The sequence below is a fragment of the Crocuta crocuta genome, unplaced genomic scaffold (assembly GCF_008692635.1).
Source record: "Crocuta crocuta isolate KB4526 unplaced genomic scaffold, BGI_CrCroc_1.0 scaffold243, whole genome shotgun sequence".
Lineage (NCBI taxonomy): Eukaryota > Metazoa > Chordata > Mammalia > Carnivora > Hyaenidae > Crocuta > Crocuta crocuta.
This window is the reverse complement of record NW_027529596.1, coordinates 4199252-4216062: the sequence shown is the minus strand read 5'-3', so window position 1 is coordinate 4216062 and position 16811 is coordinate 4199252. Positions and strand designations below refer to the sequence as shown.

General features: G+C 38.8%; 1 protein-coding gene across 1 annotated transcript in view; it reads right to left on the bottom strand.

The window, feature by feature from the left end:
* WDR64 (WD repeat domain 64) overlaps window positions 1-16811 on the bottom strand; it is a 127574-nt gene that overhangs the window by 90934 nt on the left and 19829 nt on the right. The window contains exons 4-8 of the mRNA XM_077761755.1: window positions 15783-15886; window positions 12688-12717; window positions 11388-11498; window positions 8491-8705; window positions 5052-5186 (exon numbers count right to left, since the gene is read on the bottom strand). Coding sequence (XP_077617881.1) covers window positions 5052-5186; window positions 8491-8705; window positions 11388-11498; window positions 12688-12717; window positions 15783-15886 — 595 coding nt within the window. The remainder of the gene's footprint in view (window positions 1-5051; window positions 5187-8490; window positions 8706-11387; window positions 11499-12687; window positions 12718-15782; window positions 15887-16811) is intronic.

Below are 16811 nucleotides of genomic sequence, written 5' to 3'. Positions count from 1 at the left end.
CCAGTCTATAGTCTGTCTTTTTGTTCTTTTGACAGTGTCCTTTGAAGAGCAGAGTTTTTAATTTTAAAATGAAGTCCAGCTTATCGAGCATTCCTTTTATGGATTATGTCTTTGGTGTTGAATCTACAAAGCCATAGCTAAACCTAAGATTATTTAGATTTTCTTCTAGGAGTTTTAAAGTTTTGGGTTTTATATTTATATCTTTGGTCCCTTTTGAGGTGAGTGTGTGTGTGTGTATGTGAAAAATACAAGATCTGTGTCTTGATTTAGAGTTTTTACATGAATAGATAGATTTTGTCAAATGCTTTTTTGCATCTATTTATGTGATAATTAATTTTTCTTCTTAGTCTGTTGACACGATGGATTATATTAAATACTTTTCAAATGTTGAAACAGCCTTGCATACCTGGTCATGGTGTATACTTCTTTTTATATCTCATTAAATTCAATTTGCTAATATTTTGTCAAGGATTTTTGCATCTATACTCCTAAGAGACACTGGTCTGTAGTTTCCTTTGTAATGCCTGTATCTGGTTTGGATACTAGGGTACTATGGGCCTCACTGAGCAAGTTTGAAAGTATTCTTCTGCTTCTATTATCTGGAGAAGATTGTAGAGAATTGGCATAATTTCTTCCTTAAATGTGTGGTAGAATTCGCCATTAAACCCACATTGGCCTGACGCTTTTCCTTTTAGAAGGTTATTTATTATTAATTCAATTTCATTAACAAATTATAGGCCCATTCAGATTATTTATCTTCTGGTGTGAGTTTTGACGGATTATATCTTTCAAGGAATTGGTTCATTTTTATCTAGATTATCAAATTTGTGGGCATAGAGTTGGTCATAATATTCCTTTATCTTTTTAATGTCTATAGGGTCTGTAGTGATGTTACTTTCTTTATTTCTGATAGTAGCAATTTGTGTCTTCTCTTTTTTCTTAATTCTCCTGGCTAGAGGCTTATCGATTTTATTGATCTTTTCAAAAAACCAGGTTTTGGTTTTATTGACTTTCTCTATTGATTTCCTGTTTTTAATTTTATTGATTTCTGTTGTCATTTTTTTTTCCTCTGCTTTCTTTGGACGGTTTCTCTTTTTGCCTAGCTTCCTAAGGTGGAAACTTAGAGTATTGGTTTTAGATCTTTCTTTTTTTTTTTTCTAACATATGTATCTAATGCTATAAATTTCTGTGTAAGTGCTGTTATATATACCTTGATCATATATATCGATATATATCTCAATACAGTGTTGCTATTATTGTGAAAAAACTGTTATCTGTTATATTAATTAAGAGTAAGAAAACAAATGTTATTTTATTTTTACCTTCACTTATTCCTTCTGTAATACTTTTCCTTTCTTTATATAGATCTTGATTTCTTACCTACATTATTTTTCTCATCTCTGACAAACTTCATTTTACATCTCTTGCAAGTCAGGTTCACTGGCAACAAATTCGCTCAATTTTTGTTTATCTGAAAATGTTTTTATTTATCTTCCACTTTGAGAGGATAATTTAGCAGTAAAAAAGAATTCTGGTTGGTATATTTTTCATCTCAACACTTCAAGTATTTCACTGCACTTTCATCTTTTTTGCATGGCCTTTGAGGAGAAGTTGGATGTAAGTCTTATCTTTCCTCCTCTAAAGGTGAGGTGCTTTTTTCCATCTGATTTCTTTCAAAAATTTTTCTTTATCTTTGATTTTCTAGAGTTTGAATATGATATGCCTAAGTGTTTTTTTTTGTGGGGGGGCGCATTTATCCTGCTTGGTGTTCTCTGAGCTTATTAGATATGTGGTTCAGTATATGACATTACTTTGGGGAGATTTTCAGTCATTATTGCTTCAAATATTTCCTCTCTTCCTTTTTCTCTTCATTCCCCTGGAAATCCTATTATGCATATGCTATAACTCTTGTAGGCGTTCCACAGTTCTTGGATATTCTATTCCTTTTTTTCCAGTGTTTTTTATCCTTGTTTTTTTTTTTTTAAATATTTTTATTTATTTCTAGGAGAGAGAGAGACAGTGTGAGCAGGGGAGGGTCAGAGAGAGAGGGAGTCACAGACTGAAACAGGCTCCAGGCTCTGAGCTGGCAGTCAGCACAGAGCCCGACGCGGGGCTCGAACCCACGAACCACGAGATCATGACCCAAGCCAAAGTCGGACGCTCAACCGACTAAGCCACCCAGGCGCCCCATCCTTGTTTTACCATTTTTACATTTTAAAAAATGTTTTTACTTATTTTTGAGAGAGAGAGAGAGAGAAAGAGAGAGGGAGAGAGAGCATGCGAGTGGGGAAGAAGCAGAGAGAGGGAGACACGGAATCAGAAGCAGGCTCCAGGCTCTGAGCTGTCAGCCCAGGGCCCAATGCAGGGCTCAAACTTGTGAACTGTGAGATCGTGACCTGATCTGAGGTTGTACACTTAACTGACTGAGCCACCCAGAAGCCCCTTGCTTTATCATTTTCAAATGTCTGTTGACATATTCTCAAGTTCAGAGATTCTTTCCTCAAGTAGTCAGTCGACTCTTGTTCCAATCAAAGATCCATTTTTATTTCTGTTATAGTGTTTTTGATCTCCAGCATTTCTTTTTGATTCTTTATTGAAATTTTTACTTCTCTGTTTACATGACTAAATTTTTTGTGTGTGTGGTGTCCACTTTATCCATGGGAGCCCTTAACATATGATTCATAGTTATTTTACATTTCTGGTCTGCAGATTCCAACATCTGAGCTATATCTGAGTTTGGTTTGATGCTTGCTCTATCTCTTCAAACTGTGTTTTTGCATTTTAATATGCCTTGTAATTTTTTTTTTTTATAGTAGGACTGAATGCATTGTGTAAAAAAAGGAACTGCTGCAAGTAGCCTCTTAGTAATGTGATTATAAGGTGGGTGGGGTGAAAGGGAAGTGGTTTACAGTCCTTTGATTAGATTTCAGTCGTTTAGTGAGACTGTTCTCTGAACTGCAGAGTTCAAATGTTTTGCAGCTCTCCTCCCCCTTAGGTGGGCCAGGATGGCTGGACTGGGCTAGGTTTGGGTATTTCCCTTCTCCTTTGTGGAAAGCTAGAGTAGGCCAGAGGTGGATATGTCCCTTCTCCCACGTCATTTAGTTTCTCAGATTGAACCTCAATAGTTTAGGCTATGGTAAGATAGTTTCGTTGGAGGGGAGACTTTGTTAAAAAGAATAGAATGTGTTGCATTTTCCTCTTCCCCGTCAGAAGCAGGAGAGGATTTTTGTCCAATATTCACTGTGAGAAACTGGTCCTGGAGATAAAATGCACAAAAGTATTGGAACCCTATAACTGGGTCCCTGGAATTTTTAATTCTCAGATTTGACTATGTTGAGCCCCCAGCGATTTATGTTTTCCTTTCACAGTATGTTGGTTTCCCGAAGGTATCTGCTTGTAGATTTCTGCTTTGGTGAGTTGTGATTCTTAGTACATACCTGTCTGTCTCTCTAAATTTGGGGGCAGCTGTTTGATCTGTGACTTTATTTCTTTAATGGATTTAAGAAGAGTTGTTGATTTTTTTTTGGTTGGTTGGATGGTTGGTCTATCTATCAATCAATCAATCAATCAATCATCTATCTATCCATCCATCTATTTATTTATTTTACCTGTTGTTAGGACTGAGTGATGACTTCCAAACTTTTTATGTGCCAGACTAGAAACTAGAAGTCTTTTTGAGTTTTTAAAGACCGTTTTGCTGAGGTATACCTTATATAACATAAAATTTACCCCTGTGTAAGGGAACCATTCAATTATTTTTAGTAAATTTATACAGCTGTGTAACAATCACCACAATAAGTGTTAGAACATTTTCAATACTCCAAAAAGATCCCTTTGGCCACTTGTGATCCCTGCTCTCACCACCACTTCCTGGCATCCACTGATCTGCTTTTTGTCTCTATAAATTTGCCTTTTCTGGACATTTGATATAAATGGAATCATTCAATATGCAGTCTTTTGTGTCTAGCTTCTGTCAGCATAATGTTTTTGAGGTGTATCTGTGTTGTAGCATACAATTTAATGCATTTATTTTTATTTTTATATATTTCTGAGAGAGAGAGAGAGACAGCATGAACAGGGGAGGATCAGAGAGAGAGGAAGTTACAGGACCTGAAACAGGCTCCAGGCTCTGAGCTAGCTGTCAGCACAGAACCCAATGCGGGGCCTGAACCCATGAACCGTGAGATCATGACCTGAGTCAAGGTTGGATGCTTAGCCGACTGACCCACCAAGGCACCCCTTTAATGCATTTTTAAAACTGAAAATAAACTATAGTGTCTTTTTTACTGTTACCATATATTAATGTAATTATTAACACATAGGTACTATAGTGGGGCACCTGGGTGGCTCAGTTGGTTAAGTGTATGACTCTTGATTTTGGCTCAGGTCATGACCTCATGGTTCATGAGATCAATCCCTGGGTCAGGCTCCTCGCTGACAGTATGGAGCCCGCTTGGGATTCTCTCTCCCTTCCTCTATCTCTGCCTCTCCCCCATTTGCATCCACACTCTCTCTCTCAAAATAAGTAAATAAATGTAAAAAAAACCACATAGGCACTATATATTTATACTATGCTATTACATATTAATAGTTATTAATGAATATTTAGTGAGATAAAAAATAAAACTACATACTATTCAAACTGACCTGTCTATAAGAAAGCCATTTTGTGTATTTATTACACATGGAACATGATATTTGTGCTATAGACATTCACAGTCTAGCCAATTGACCTGTAAGAATGATTTTCAAAGTATAAACTTTCACCTACCAAACTATATTTGGAAAATACAGATACACCTGTATTGACTTATTCCGATGCACTGTGGCAATAAACACAACACATGAGCCAAATCGCTGTTAGAAAGACTTAGGTTTGCATGAGTGACTTCAATTTCCTCTTAAAAATCTAATCTTGTCAAACAAATGGAATCGTTAAGATCCGATTTTTCTAAGAACCAGTTTGAAAGCTCCACGGCTGTCATGGGCTTATTCCTCGTGAAAGGTCTGAAAGTCACAGAATGAGCATGTGTACAAACTATTGTACTTACAAATTATCCTCGAGTCTCTTCAAGGATTCCAAAACCAGTGAATGAACGCCATCTAAGGAGCAGGATCCAAAGCAACTTAGGGCTGTGATGTATCTAATTTTCATAACCCAGTCATTATGCAACTTCCTTTTAACACTGGGCATTAAAAGAAAAAAAGGAAGGGTTATGTTAGACACACAGAGACATCATGTTGAGTTTCTATTCAGCATTTCATTTTGATTTTAACCAAGTCAAAACTCTGAACTGTGATAAAGCCTGAAAGTATAAAGCCATCCTATGCACTCTACCACTTTCGACTGTTTAAATTTTTATCTTATGGCATATTTAAAGGAAAAAGAAAAGTTTATCATCAAATTTTGAGCTGTAGATTCAGAATTAAAGGAATAATCTAGAAAAATCCTTGTCTAATAGGGGTGCTATTATCCTTACTTTACTGATGAATTCTGGTCATCCAAAGGGACTGTGTTGCATATTGCTTTAGGTGAATCAATGCACTTCCATATTTTCCATGAATACTTTCAGAACTGGAAAACTGAGAAATTTGGAGTCCTGGGTCCCTGGTAAAGCCGAGGCTGGGATAGCTTTGCCAAAGTCTTCCTCACCAGTTCACAGGTCACTTCAGTGAGAAGCTTAGCATTACGGGCCAAAATTTGTATGACAACATTCTTACCACAACCTGGAAGACACCATCTTCATGGTGTTATAGTTACTCAAATTTTACAGTGCCTTTGTTTCCTCATTCACAAACACTTATCGAGGACTTACTGATTCCCAGTTAAAAGGACATAAGGGTGACTAAGGGAAAATCCTTGTTCTCAAGCTCCTTAGATTCTAGTTGAAGAATAGATGTGTTTATAACTCAAGGCAGGGATGTTTGACAATATGGGGTTAAACAGAATAGAGAGATGTCTTTTTTCCATACCAGATTGTGTTTAATTTTGGACTCTAGGTGCTGGCTACTTCCTTCTTTAATTTGCATAACATTTCTCATACCACTATTTCCTACCCCCACACACACCCACCACCACCCATTTAATATGAGTGTATTATGTGGATATCAACTGTAGGAAAACATTATGATGGCTCCAGAATTTAATTACCCCTTTGGCCTTAATCCTTTTCATTCTGTTGCATCTGTTTGGTGTAAGAATATGCTTCAACACTCAGCCTATCTATACATGTCAGTCTTTAGTCACCCCAAAACCAATGTGAATTAGCATTTATTTAACTGTACCCAAATTCCTCAAATTTCTAACATAGCCAGCTAATGAAAACAGGAATGTAAAAGAGGCCATGTAATTTTCTGACAGGTGACACACATCTCAGAGAAAGAGAAAATTAATGTCTCAGCTTCTATTCCAAGAACCTATCATAATTGGAATGAAATGCTTGGATAGTGTATACAGCAGCACATCACATATGAGGAATTCCCCATCAGAGTCTAATACCTTGGTGGATCTAAGTAATATGAAGGATGGAAAATGGAGCACGATAGTTAATTATTGTGTCATTATCAGGATTCCAGCAATTGGCTAATTGTAGTAATAGCTGGAGATTTAAACTGCGTATTCTAACTCTGGGATAAAATATTTGTTACACTAACAACAAAGTATAATGCTGTATTTTTAAAAGTTTTTTTTCTTATTCTAAAAGAAAAATTTTGGGCACCTGGGTGGCTCAGTCATTAAGCAGCTGACTTTGACTCAGGTTATGATCTCATGGGTCCTGAGTTCGAGTCCCACATAGGGTGAGCTTGAGCCCTGCTTCAGGTGAGCCCCACTTTTCTCTCTCTCTCTCCCCACCCCTTTCTGCCCCTCACTAACTTGTGCCCTCTCTCTCTCAAAAAAAAAAAGAAAAGAAAAGAAAAGAAAAATCTTCATTATATAATTTAGAAAGTAGAAAAGCATACAGAAGAAAATAAAAATCACCTCTTCAAAGTCTCATAGTGAATCCTTTTTAGTGTACAGGGTATTTACACTCAATATTTTCCTCAGTAAAAATATATAGGCCTAGACAACACATCTATGTGTTTTTTAAATAAAACTGAATTAATATGTACATAGAAATTCATATGTACATAGAAAATTTTTTAACTTAATATTATATCCTTTACATTTTCCATGTTGGTAAATATTTTTCAAAACATTATTTAATGGGAGTGCATGACATTCCCTAAGATGATTATACTATGATTTACTGAATGCGCTTGATACTTTCAATATCTGACAAAAAATGGGAGTCTGATGAAAAATATATTTTACATACAAATGTACTATATTTATATGGACATATTTGTAAAGTCTGTAAATGCATACTTGTAGAAACTACATTACAGTATATTATACATTCATACAGTATTAAATTATTTATTTAAATGATTAATCATTTAAATTAATAATTTCTCCATTGCTGGACATAGATACTTTACTATTAGGAATAATGCTGAGATTACCATACTTTTATTTTTAAACATATGGAGATCCTGGGTCCTAATGTGTTAAGGTTTATGCAGACACTTGATGCATCTGCTCAAATTGCTCTCCAGAAAGGGAATCTGGCTCATACTTCTGACACCAATATTGTGTGAGAATGCCCATCCACAGAAGCTCCCCCATTTTTAATCTCTTCCAATTTTATAAATGGGAAATTGTATTCTATGTTGTACTTTTTTGATTAAGAGAAAGGATATATTTAATACAAAGTTTGTTTCTCTGCTAACGAAAGTAATAAATACTTTACTCTAAAAACTTCAAAGACAGCACAATTATAAAGACAATAAAAATCACCTATAATTTCATCACTTGGACCTAATCATTAGTATTTTTGCCTGATGATCATTTTGAAATATTTATTCACTATTTGTACTGTGAGTGCCTGTGTGTGAATTATTCGGTCATAGTCTTTGTCCAGTTTTCTCAGGGAATTATTGTTTTTTTTAAATAAAACTCAAACATCTATTAAAGACTATTAGCCCATTACTTGCCATATTTATTATAAACATTCATTCCAGCTTGTTATTTACTTTTCAAATGTTATCTGTTGATGTCCAGAAATTTTGTTTTTGTCAAATGTATCCAATATTATCTTGAATTCTACATTCACTGATTTTATGTTTATACTCTTCTTCATTCAAGTGCTAGTAAACAGACATATATATCTTTTATAGTTTTTTCATGATTTAATTTTTTCACTTAACTCTTTCGTTTATTCAAGTACCTATAGATTTTATTGTCAGTTGAAATTTCACTGGCTAATTTTCTTGTCTCTCTTCCCAAATACACTGCAAGTTCTCTGAGTTCTTTGCAAGTTCAAGAGGCATTTCTTGTTCAGCTTTGCATTTCAGATCTCTTCCACAGGATCTGGCACATTGTACTCACTATATAAATACTTGAACATGCTCTGTATTGAAACAATGGAGCGGCCTGTGAACTACCCTTACCTTTTAAAGTTTTTGGAGTCTAAGACTTGGTTTTGTAATTTTTTTTTGGATTTTGCTTGCTTCAGTCCAAAGTCCTCACTATTTACTGTGAATTTGTTTATGAATCCACCGTCATCCCCCAGGAGGATGTCATCCCGGCAGACCTGGTCGGGCAGAGACACCACGCACACACAAAGGAGGCAGTGATCCATGGGCCTTATGACAAAATAGTTTTCCTGGGAACAGAAGAATGCTTTTAAGAAGTTATTACATTGCCCTCCTACCCACATAGTAAATATTGCCCTATTCTTTGATACGAGTTTTACTTTCTTATGTTTCTCATGTTAGACACTCCCACAGTGTTGAAGAAACTTGAAGAAAAAAAAGTTAACCAAGTAAAAGCTAATGACCCTTCACCATAAGCCCAACATTGTGCTTTTGGGGGGCTTTGTGGGGAAAAGGTGAGGCACCTCTGGCTCAGTACATAATGAGATTTTCTGTGGTGTTACTGGCCTGTCCCTCTCTTGGATTTGTAAGGCAATGTTAATGGCGAAATAAAAAGGTTTAGGTGTTACAAGACTATTGATATAAAACTGGATGGTAAACAGGAAAATCAAGTATTAGCACCCCAATTATTTTACAAGGAGTTATCAGGAAAAACATATCCTAACATCCAAGTTTCTCCAGAAATAATCAGCAAGCATGTGTCAAGCTGACTCTAGGCTATTGGATTGGGTTCATTAGGCCATATGGCCAGTGCTCTCTCAGAATTCAGTCTCTACCTAAGACAGAAGGAAAAAAAAAAACTATTACAACATTTTGTTTTGTTTTGTTTCACTTAGAATGCTTCAGACTTGAACATATTTAGAGCTTCATTCAGTCATTCAACGAATAGTTATTGAGCATCTACAAGGTGCCAAGAACTATTCTAGGCATTGGCCGTATGGTAATGAACAAGACAAGTTTCTGACTCTGTGGAGCTACCGTTCTAGTGCAAGAACACAGGTATAAAGAAGATAATTTCAGATCATGGGCAGTGCACTGAGGACATAAAGCAAGGTGCTGTGACAGTGACTGGGGACGCCACTGTAGGTTTCATGGTTGGGGAAGCTGACCTTTGATCTGAGACATGAACTGCTTGAAAGATTCAGAGACGGTTGAAAGGAATGGTTCGAAGAAGAATCGAATGTCAAAAAGATAGAAAGCATAGAACCTTGTCTTGGATGAGGGAGGAGGGGATGGGATATTTGCCTCCAGAAGGAGGAAAGAAGAAAGAAAGGTAGTAGAGTGTCCTCATTAAAGCTGTAGGTAGGAGAGCTAGCCTCGGAGACTCAGATTCCTCAGGAAAACAGGAGCAAGTCCATCTGCTGAAAGGGAGACTGCTGGCAGACAATAATGGGCTTTTGGCATATTGCCAGGGATGGCAAAACGATTTGGCAAAGACGAGAAAGAGGTTGACAGAAGCCAGTGAGTCTGCAGATGAGTCTGCAGACCCTGAAACTGAGTGATGCCAAGCAGTGTGACTTCATGTTTTTCTCCAGGAAGGCTCAGCCACCGTGAAGGAGCAGAGAAAGGCTGTCACATCTAATCAGGACTAGAGTTTCAAAGGATTTAAGAGAATGGAGGGTGGGGATGGCTTGGCCCAGATGACCCACCCAGGTGCTGTAGACAAGAAGGCAGAGAAGGAGGCAAGGGGACAGAGAATGGAAGAAGATGCTCTTAAGGATCTGGAAGCTTGTATGGGGTGGAAAAACTGGACAGAGGAGACATTGCAGTCAAACTGCAGAACATGAGATTTAACACATCACATGATAAAGTACAAGGAGTAACCACCTGCCTTCTTTAAGGTCATGCTGGCATCACTAGCTGGTTATAGGGACAAGAATGAGAAGCTTAGTTTTCCTGAGCCTAGGGGCAAGTAAGGCACAGAGGAAGGCTAATTATTTCTTAATCCTCCTCATCCTTCCAAGTCAGCCTGCTTGCTGAGGGCATTTTCTACAATCTTGCCTCTCCCCAAGCTCCTGTTGCCCTTGTTTTTTGTTTGTCTGTTTGTTTTGGTTTTACTGCATAATTTGTTGCACCATTCTATTATATATTATGTTTTTTCTTTTTTTTAAAATTTGTAATCTTTTATTTGTTTCAGAGAGAGAGAGAGAGAGAGAGAGAGAGAGAGCATGAGCAGGGGAGGGTCAGAGAGAGAGGGAGACACAGAATCCAAAACAGGCTCTAGGCTCTGAGCTGTCAGCACAGAGCCCGACGCAGGGCTTGAACCCATGAACTGTGAGATCATGACCTGAGCCAAAGTCGACCGCTCAGCCGACTGAGCCACCCAGGCGCCCCATATATTATGTTTTTTTTTCATGAGATCCTTCAAGACTGAGTTTTGTTTGAGTGCAGGGAATGTGTTCATTACTTTTATATGTCTGCAAATGCTCAATAAATACTGTAAATTGCTTAAGTGGTAACATTTCAGCCCACTGAAGGGATAACATTGACATCTGACCCACTAGATATTTTGCCAGAATTGGTCACTTCATTTTTAGTAATTTTCTTACTAAATGAAGCTGAACTGGGAAGAAGGGCTTTGAGACTGATAACACGAACGTAATCAAAAAGCTAATACTTGAATTCAGAGAAGGGTATAGAGAAGAAAGAAACCAGCCTCTCTCTCTCTCTCAAAAACAAAAGAAAACAAAACAAACATCGCCAAATTAAATCTGCACTAAATGGAAAGAATGTTCCTTTCTAATTAGACTCACAGACTATTAATGCTGAACTTGTTTAATGATGACCTTGATTAAACTGCTTTGCTTTATGTGTGAGGAAACTGACATTCAATAGAGGAAGTGGATTGGTCATATCCTACCAGGATGGAAAAAACAGCCTCAGTACTAGGAGTCTTTTTCTTGGCACGGTACCTGGCCACTGCCTTGAGCTTTATAATCCCAGACAACGACGGTCCTTTCTGTAGTGGCAACGATTCTTTTCAGCTGTGAGAGGTAATCGCATCCTGTGATCCAGGAGGTATCCTGGTAGAAAAACACAGAATTGAAGGAGGAGGGCATAATACGTTTTAGTCTATCGCTTGGCGATGGTTACTAAAGACTATGATAGTTCCATGTTAAGCCTCCCTTTGCCCTAGTATTCGCAGGGGAGCCTTGCAACATCTCTGCTTTGATATCTGGAGGAGAGGCTCTCACCTCTCACACTTGACTTGAGTTTCTCAGCACCACCAGCTGGAGAATGATGTGCTCATGCCTGTTGCAGCTCCCGGGAGGCACAGAGCCATTGGGAGAGCGGGCATCTTTGAGCACTCTTTCCTTTCATGAGAACGCCTTTTCACGGGGACACAGAGAGCCCCAAGTAAACCAGTTCTGGTCCTTTCCCCATGCCTAAAATGTTCAGCCAGAAAAGACCTCAGCAGTCATCTGGTCAATAACTAAGTTGAACCCAATGAGTTTGTCTTCTGTTGCCGAAAGTCACCAAGTTGGCACGGGTGGAATCTGTCATGGCAAAGACACACGACGAAGCCAGAATGACAGCTTCCACTCAGGGGTGCCTACTTGTGCCCGGACACTGCTGCCCACATTCCAGACGTCCATTAAGGATTCCAACAGTGGTTTTAGTTTAAGAAGCAAAGGGTCCTCTGCCAGGTTGGCATGGCGCCCTCCTGTGTAGGCATTCAGCGCTTTGCAGGGTGAAAAGGCAGGCATAGCCCCGTCTCTCATAAAGCCATGGTGTGACTCTGAAACCAACTCATCATAGCTTTACAGCCACCACAAGGTCACTCTTCCAATTAGCGATATGGATTAAATAGATTACAAGTTGTACTGAAGTTTTTAATGCTATTTTCAAGTTTCCGATACAATGTTTTCCAATTATTTCCCTTGGCCATTTCTCTGTTGTTCTCACAACTTGGATTGTGTCCAGGTTTTACATTCCTCAGTAGAGGCCGCCTGGAAGAAGTTTGGTGAGCCTGTTAAATGGAAGCTTCCCGGGAGTAATGCCACCAAACTCTTCTCTGAAATAAATTTAACTTCAGGAAGCAAGGTGAGGGTCCCAAGGTTTAGTTTTGGTCCTGGTCAGTAGACATACAATATGAAAACATCTTATTCTTAGGGCCAATTCGGCACTGCATAGAGCTTATGATTAGTTATTGAGGATCCATCCCCTCAGCCCCAAATCTGATCGCACTGGGAGTTTATAAAATGTACTTACTGTAACATTGGTGCTGGTCAGGGCCTTCATCTATGAACAAAGGAAGAGAATAATGAAAGTTAGTTGGCACTACAATTAAAATGGAGAATGTCTGCTTTAAAACAACACATTATCTCCACAGTTTCATCTCACTTGTCATTTCTACCATCCATACATTTCCTCCTTTCTTCCTCTCTCCTAAAAACCTCGCTCTATGGAAGAATTCACTGTTTACTTCGGGCAGGGTTTGTGCTTCTGTGGCTTGTCTTTAAAGCCTGATGACTGTGCCGGTGGAGTCTCACCCTGTACTGATGGTTTTTCCCTGTTTGCAGACTGCCTCACATTCTTTAGTTATTCAGAGCAACGTTGGGTATCAAAACTGGGAATGCAAAATAATACTAACCGCAGCGTCAAGAGTAGTCCGGAGGGATGCTAAATAGGGCAATATGAATACAACTTGATGTGGGAAAAAGAAATAGTTTCATCTGAAAGTTATCTCTCAGGTTATTGAGAGGCTTAGGAACATTCTCTTCAGTGGGCTTCCTCTGTTACAGCCGTATCTATGGCAGGAATCTTATGTCTCGTACTGGGTTGGTTGAGAATTGTAGACTTAGTCCATGCAGAGCTGTAATGAACCTGATTAGCCTCTTTTCCCCTTAGGGCATGTTAATTGCTGTCAAGGCCAAGGTAAGTATTTGAAGTATACTAATGACCTGATTTCTTTTGCATGGCCATGTGGTCTTGGGTGAAATACAGGAAATGGCCGCCCTGAAGGACTAGACTTGAAAAGGGGGAAAAGTAAATTAGATCACAAAAACTGTTAGTCACTGTCATCTCAGACTGTCTTTCATCTGAAGAGTTCAAAGAGGCTTTTTCCAACCGGGACTTTTTTCCAGATGGGAAAATTAAGTGCCCTCAGGAAATTGGTGAGCAGAGAACAGAATACCTGTGGTTTTCCTCTTCTATTTCTGTACCTCCATCTTTAGTGGAAAGCACATGTTTAAATTTCTTTTATCATCTTTAAACGTTGCATAACCCTTATAAATCTTCTGAATTTCTAAAAACTAGCCTTTTGGCAGGAATTTTTATGTGATGGTCTATATTGCCAAGCCCCCTAGAGAGCATTGTGAAAATCCTTAACTGTGTTTATTCTCCTTTACATTGAGTCTAAATTATGGATCAACCTATTCTGAGTTATTTTGAATTATTAATGACTTCCTTTTTTATTATTTTAAAAAATATTTTCTCTATTTCTGAGAGAGAGAGAAAGTGTGAGCAGGAGAGGGTCAGAGAGAGAGGGAGATACAGACTCTGAAGAAAGGCTCCAGGCTCTGAGCTGTCAGCACAGAGCCTGACGGGGGGCTTGAACCCATGAACCGTGTGATCATGACCTGAGCCGAAGTCAGATGCTTAACCGACTGAGCCACCCAGGCACCCCATTAATGACTAACTTTTAATAAACTATTCCTGTGGCCTACCTTACCAATTATTTTTTTCACAAAAAAGTGTCATTCTATTTGTAAAACACGCGACATTCAAAATGCTGTTGATTCTTGGTGTATTAAATCTTAAAAAGGTTTTAAGCAATCTTTTCTCTCCAATTGCATGGTTTTTGTAAGAAACAGATGTGTCTGCATGTATGTGAGTATGCACGTCTTCATCTACAAACGTGCAAATGAGTGTGTGTGTGCACATGCGTGCACGTGTGTGCGTGATGTCTCTGGTGATATGAAAATGCCGCCTCACTTATTTCACATGATCCTGAACTATTTCGCTATAAAGATCATTATTTTCCTTCTCATAGTCTTCTTTACATACCATCTTAGCTCTATTTTTGAGGAAATGAAGGTAAAAAATGAGAAGGCACCAGGGAGAAAAAGAGATGAAGGAGAACTTTCATATTTATATGAGGCGATCTATTTTTGTTTTCACACTATTTGTCCACAATTGCTATTGCCAATACTTCCTAGGTGCTTACAGTGACCCCAACCAAGCACGTTGTATGTATTAACTCCCTTCCACAGCACAACTGCCATGGGAGAGAAGTGCTCAGGTTCTGAATGAGAGGAGCTGGGGCGTGGAGATAGTAGCCCAGCTGGCAAGGGCAGCCAGGTCCGCATCTCCACCGGGTACCTGCCACCACATCTCCCCCAGGACCCCTCAGCCTTCTTCTCGGCCAGAACCCAGCTGCCCTGATCACTGACGGGCTAACCATTACCACATGAAATTGTTATCATGCGATGGTTCTTTCAAATATATTTTACTCATATAAAGTTTGTCTCTAGCTGGAAATGAACCAGTAACTGGAATTATTTGCTCTGATGTTTAATACCATTCCTGTTAATTTTACAGTGAAATACTGTGTAGTCTGTAACATTATATGTTGCAATGAAATCTCTCCTAGTTGGAAAGTGGAAGTCAGAAACCTACAAATTTAGCACTGAGTGACAATAATCATAACGCCCTATACCAGCAGGGGACTTTATTGTTCACAAAGCGCTTCTGCATTCATTTTCTCATTTACCTTCACCACAGCCCCCCGAGGAGGGAGGACCCGTCCCAGTCTCTTCATTTTATAAACGTGAAAGAGACATGAAAACATGTAAGCTGGCTCATTAAGTCCCCATTTAACAGCATAGGTGGTAAAACACAAGAGCCAGAATATGAGCCACCTTTGAACTCCAAGTCCAAGGTTCTTGTTGAGACCTTCTGTACTTGTTAAGGTTATGACAAAATCACAAGGCTTGTGAATTTTTCCGAGTTTATCTGAGAAATTATCCAGGATCATCCTTTAATTGTGCTGATGCCACATGATTCAGTAAGACTCCCTGAGGAACACCACCAGACGCAGTTACCAAAACCCCTCAACAATTGCTCCAGGACTCGGCAATCTCTTTTAGAGATTGGAAATCCAGATAGGCATCTGGCTTTACTTTTTTGAAGTGACTCTGAAATATGGTTTATGGTTTCTGCCACACCTGATACATTTGCATAATACATAGACAAAAGAGAGGAAGGAAGGAAGGAAGGAAGGAAGGGAGGGAGGGAGGGAGGGAGGGAAGAGGAACGAAGGAAGGAAGGGAGAGAAGAAGGAGGAATCCAAGCTTTCAGATTACCTGGCTATTAAAGACTGTTATTAATCCTTTCTGAGAAGCTGTTATTAGTAAATCCAACTGAGGGATCTTGACGATGCATTTAATCACATCCCGTCTTCTACTACCTGTCAACAGCATAATATTCATTTCATCTCACAACAGTAAAGATCCTAAAACTCATTTGTTAGGTTTGTTTTTAAGACAAAGAGTAAAGCAACTTTTTTCTTACTTTGTTCCTGAAAAAGTAAACTAGAATAAAACCATAAAAACCAGCAAGTGTTACTTTTTAATTATCCCCAGAGATACTAACCTGAACCTATAACACTTTCCAACTCAATGTGGTGCCTGGATTCCCAGAGAAAATGTGTTTATATTCATACCCCTGGCACATATTTTACTGAGAAGGTGCATTTTACAGAGAACGTGTTTTCCAAACATTTTTGGGAATCATTCCATTTTCAGATTTCCACATCTCCCAGGAATCCTATCTTTTAACTGTCACCTCATGGTTTACACAGAATAAAAGATCAATATGATCTCAGGCTTTCTAGCAGAAAAGAATGAAACCACCTTGATATCATTAAGAGTTTTTCTTTTTGTTTTTACTGTGTGTTTTGAAAACATCATCGGACAGTTTCGTGTTTCTTTGCCTATGTACTGAATCGATAAAACCACATATACATAGCAGGGACAGCCACCAGGCTTCTGTCCTCTGATGATCGTTTCCATGGCTTGAGGCTGGGCTCCGGTGAAGTCTAATGGTTGGACTGAGGAAGGTTAGAAGGCTTGGTTCAAGTGACTTCCGTGAGTTCAGGTGCTTTTCAAAGGGACACCAGATTCGACCTAGATTACATGCTCCATCTCAGAATATCTAGGATGAAATGGAGGAGAGGGGCAGATTCTGGGGTTTGCCTTTCCTCCTCATGGGCTTCTTCCTCCCCAGAGGGAAGGGAGGAAAGAAAACCTGAAGGGTCAGCAGTGGGGAGGGATGGGTCCCAGGTTCAAGTTTAAAAAGAAACAATGTATGTTCTTGAGCTTCTAAACTGAGAT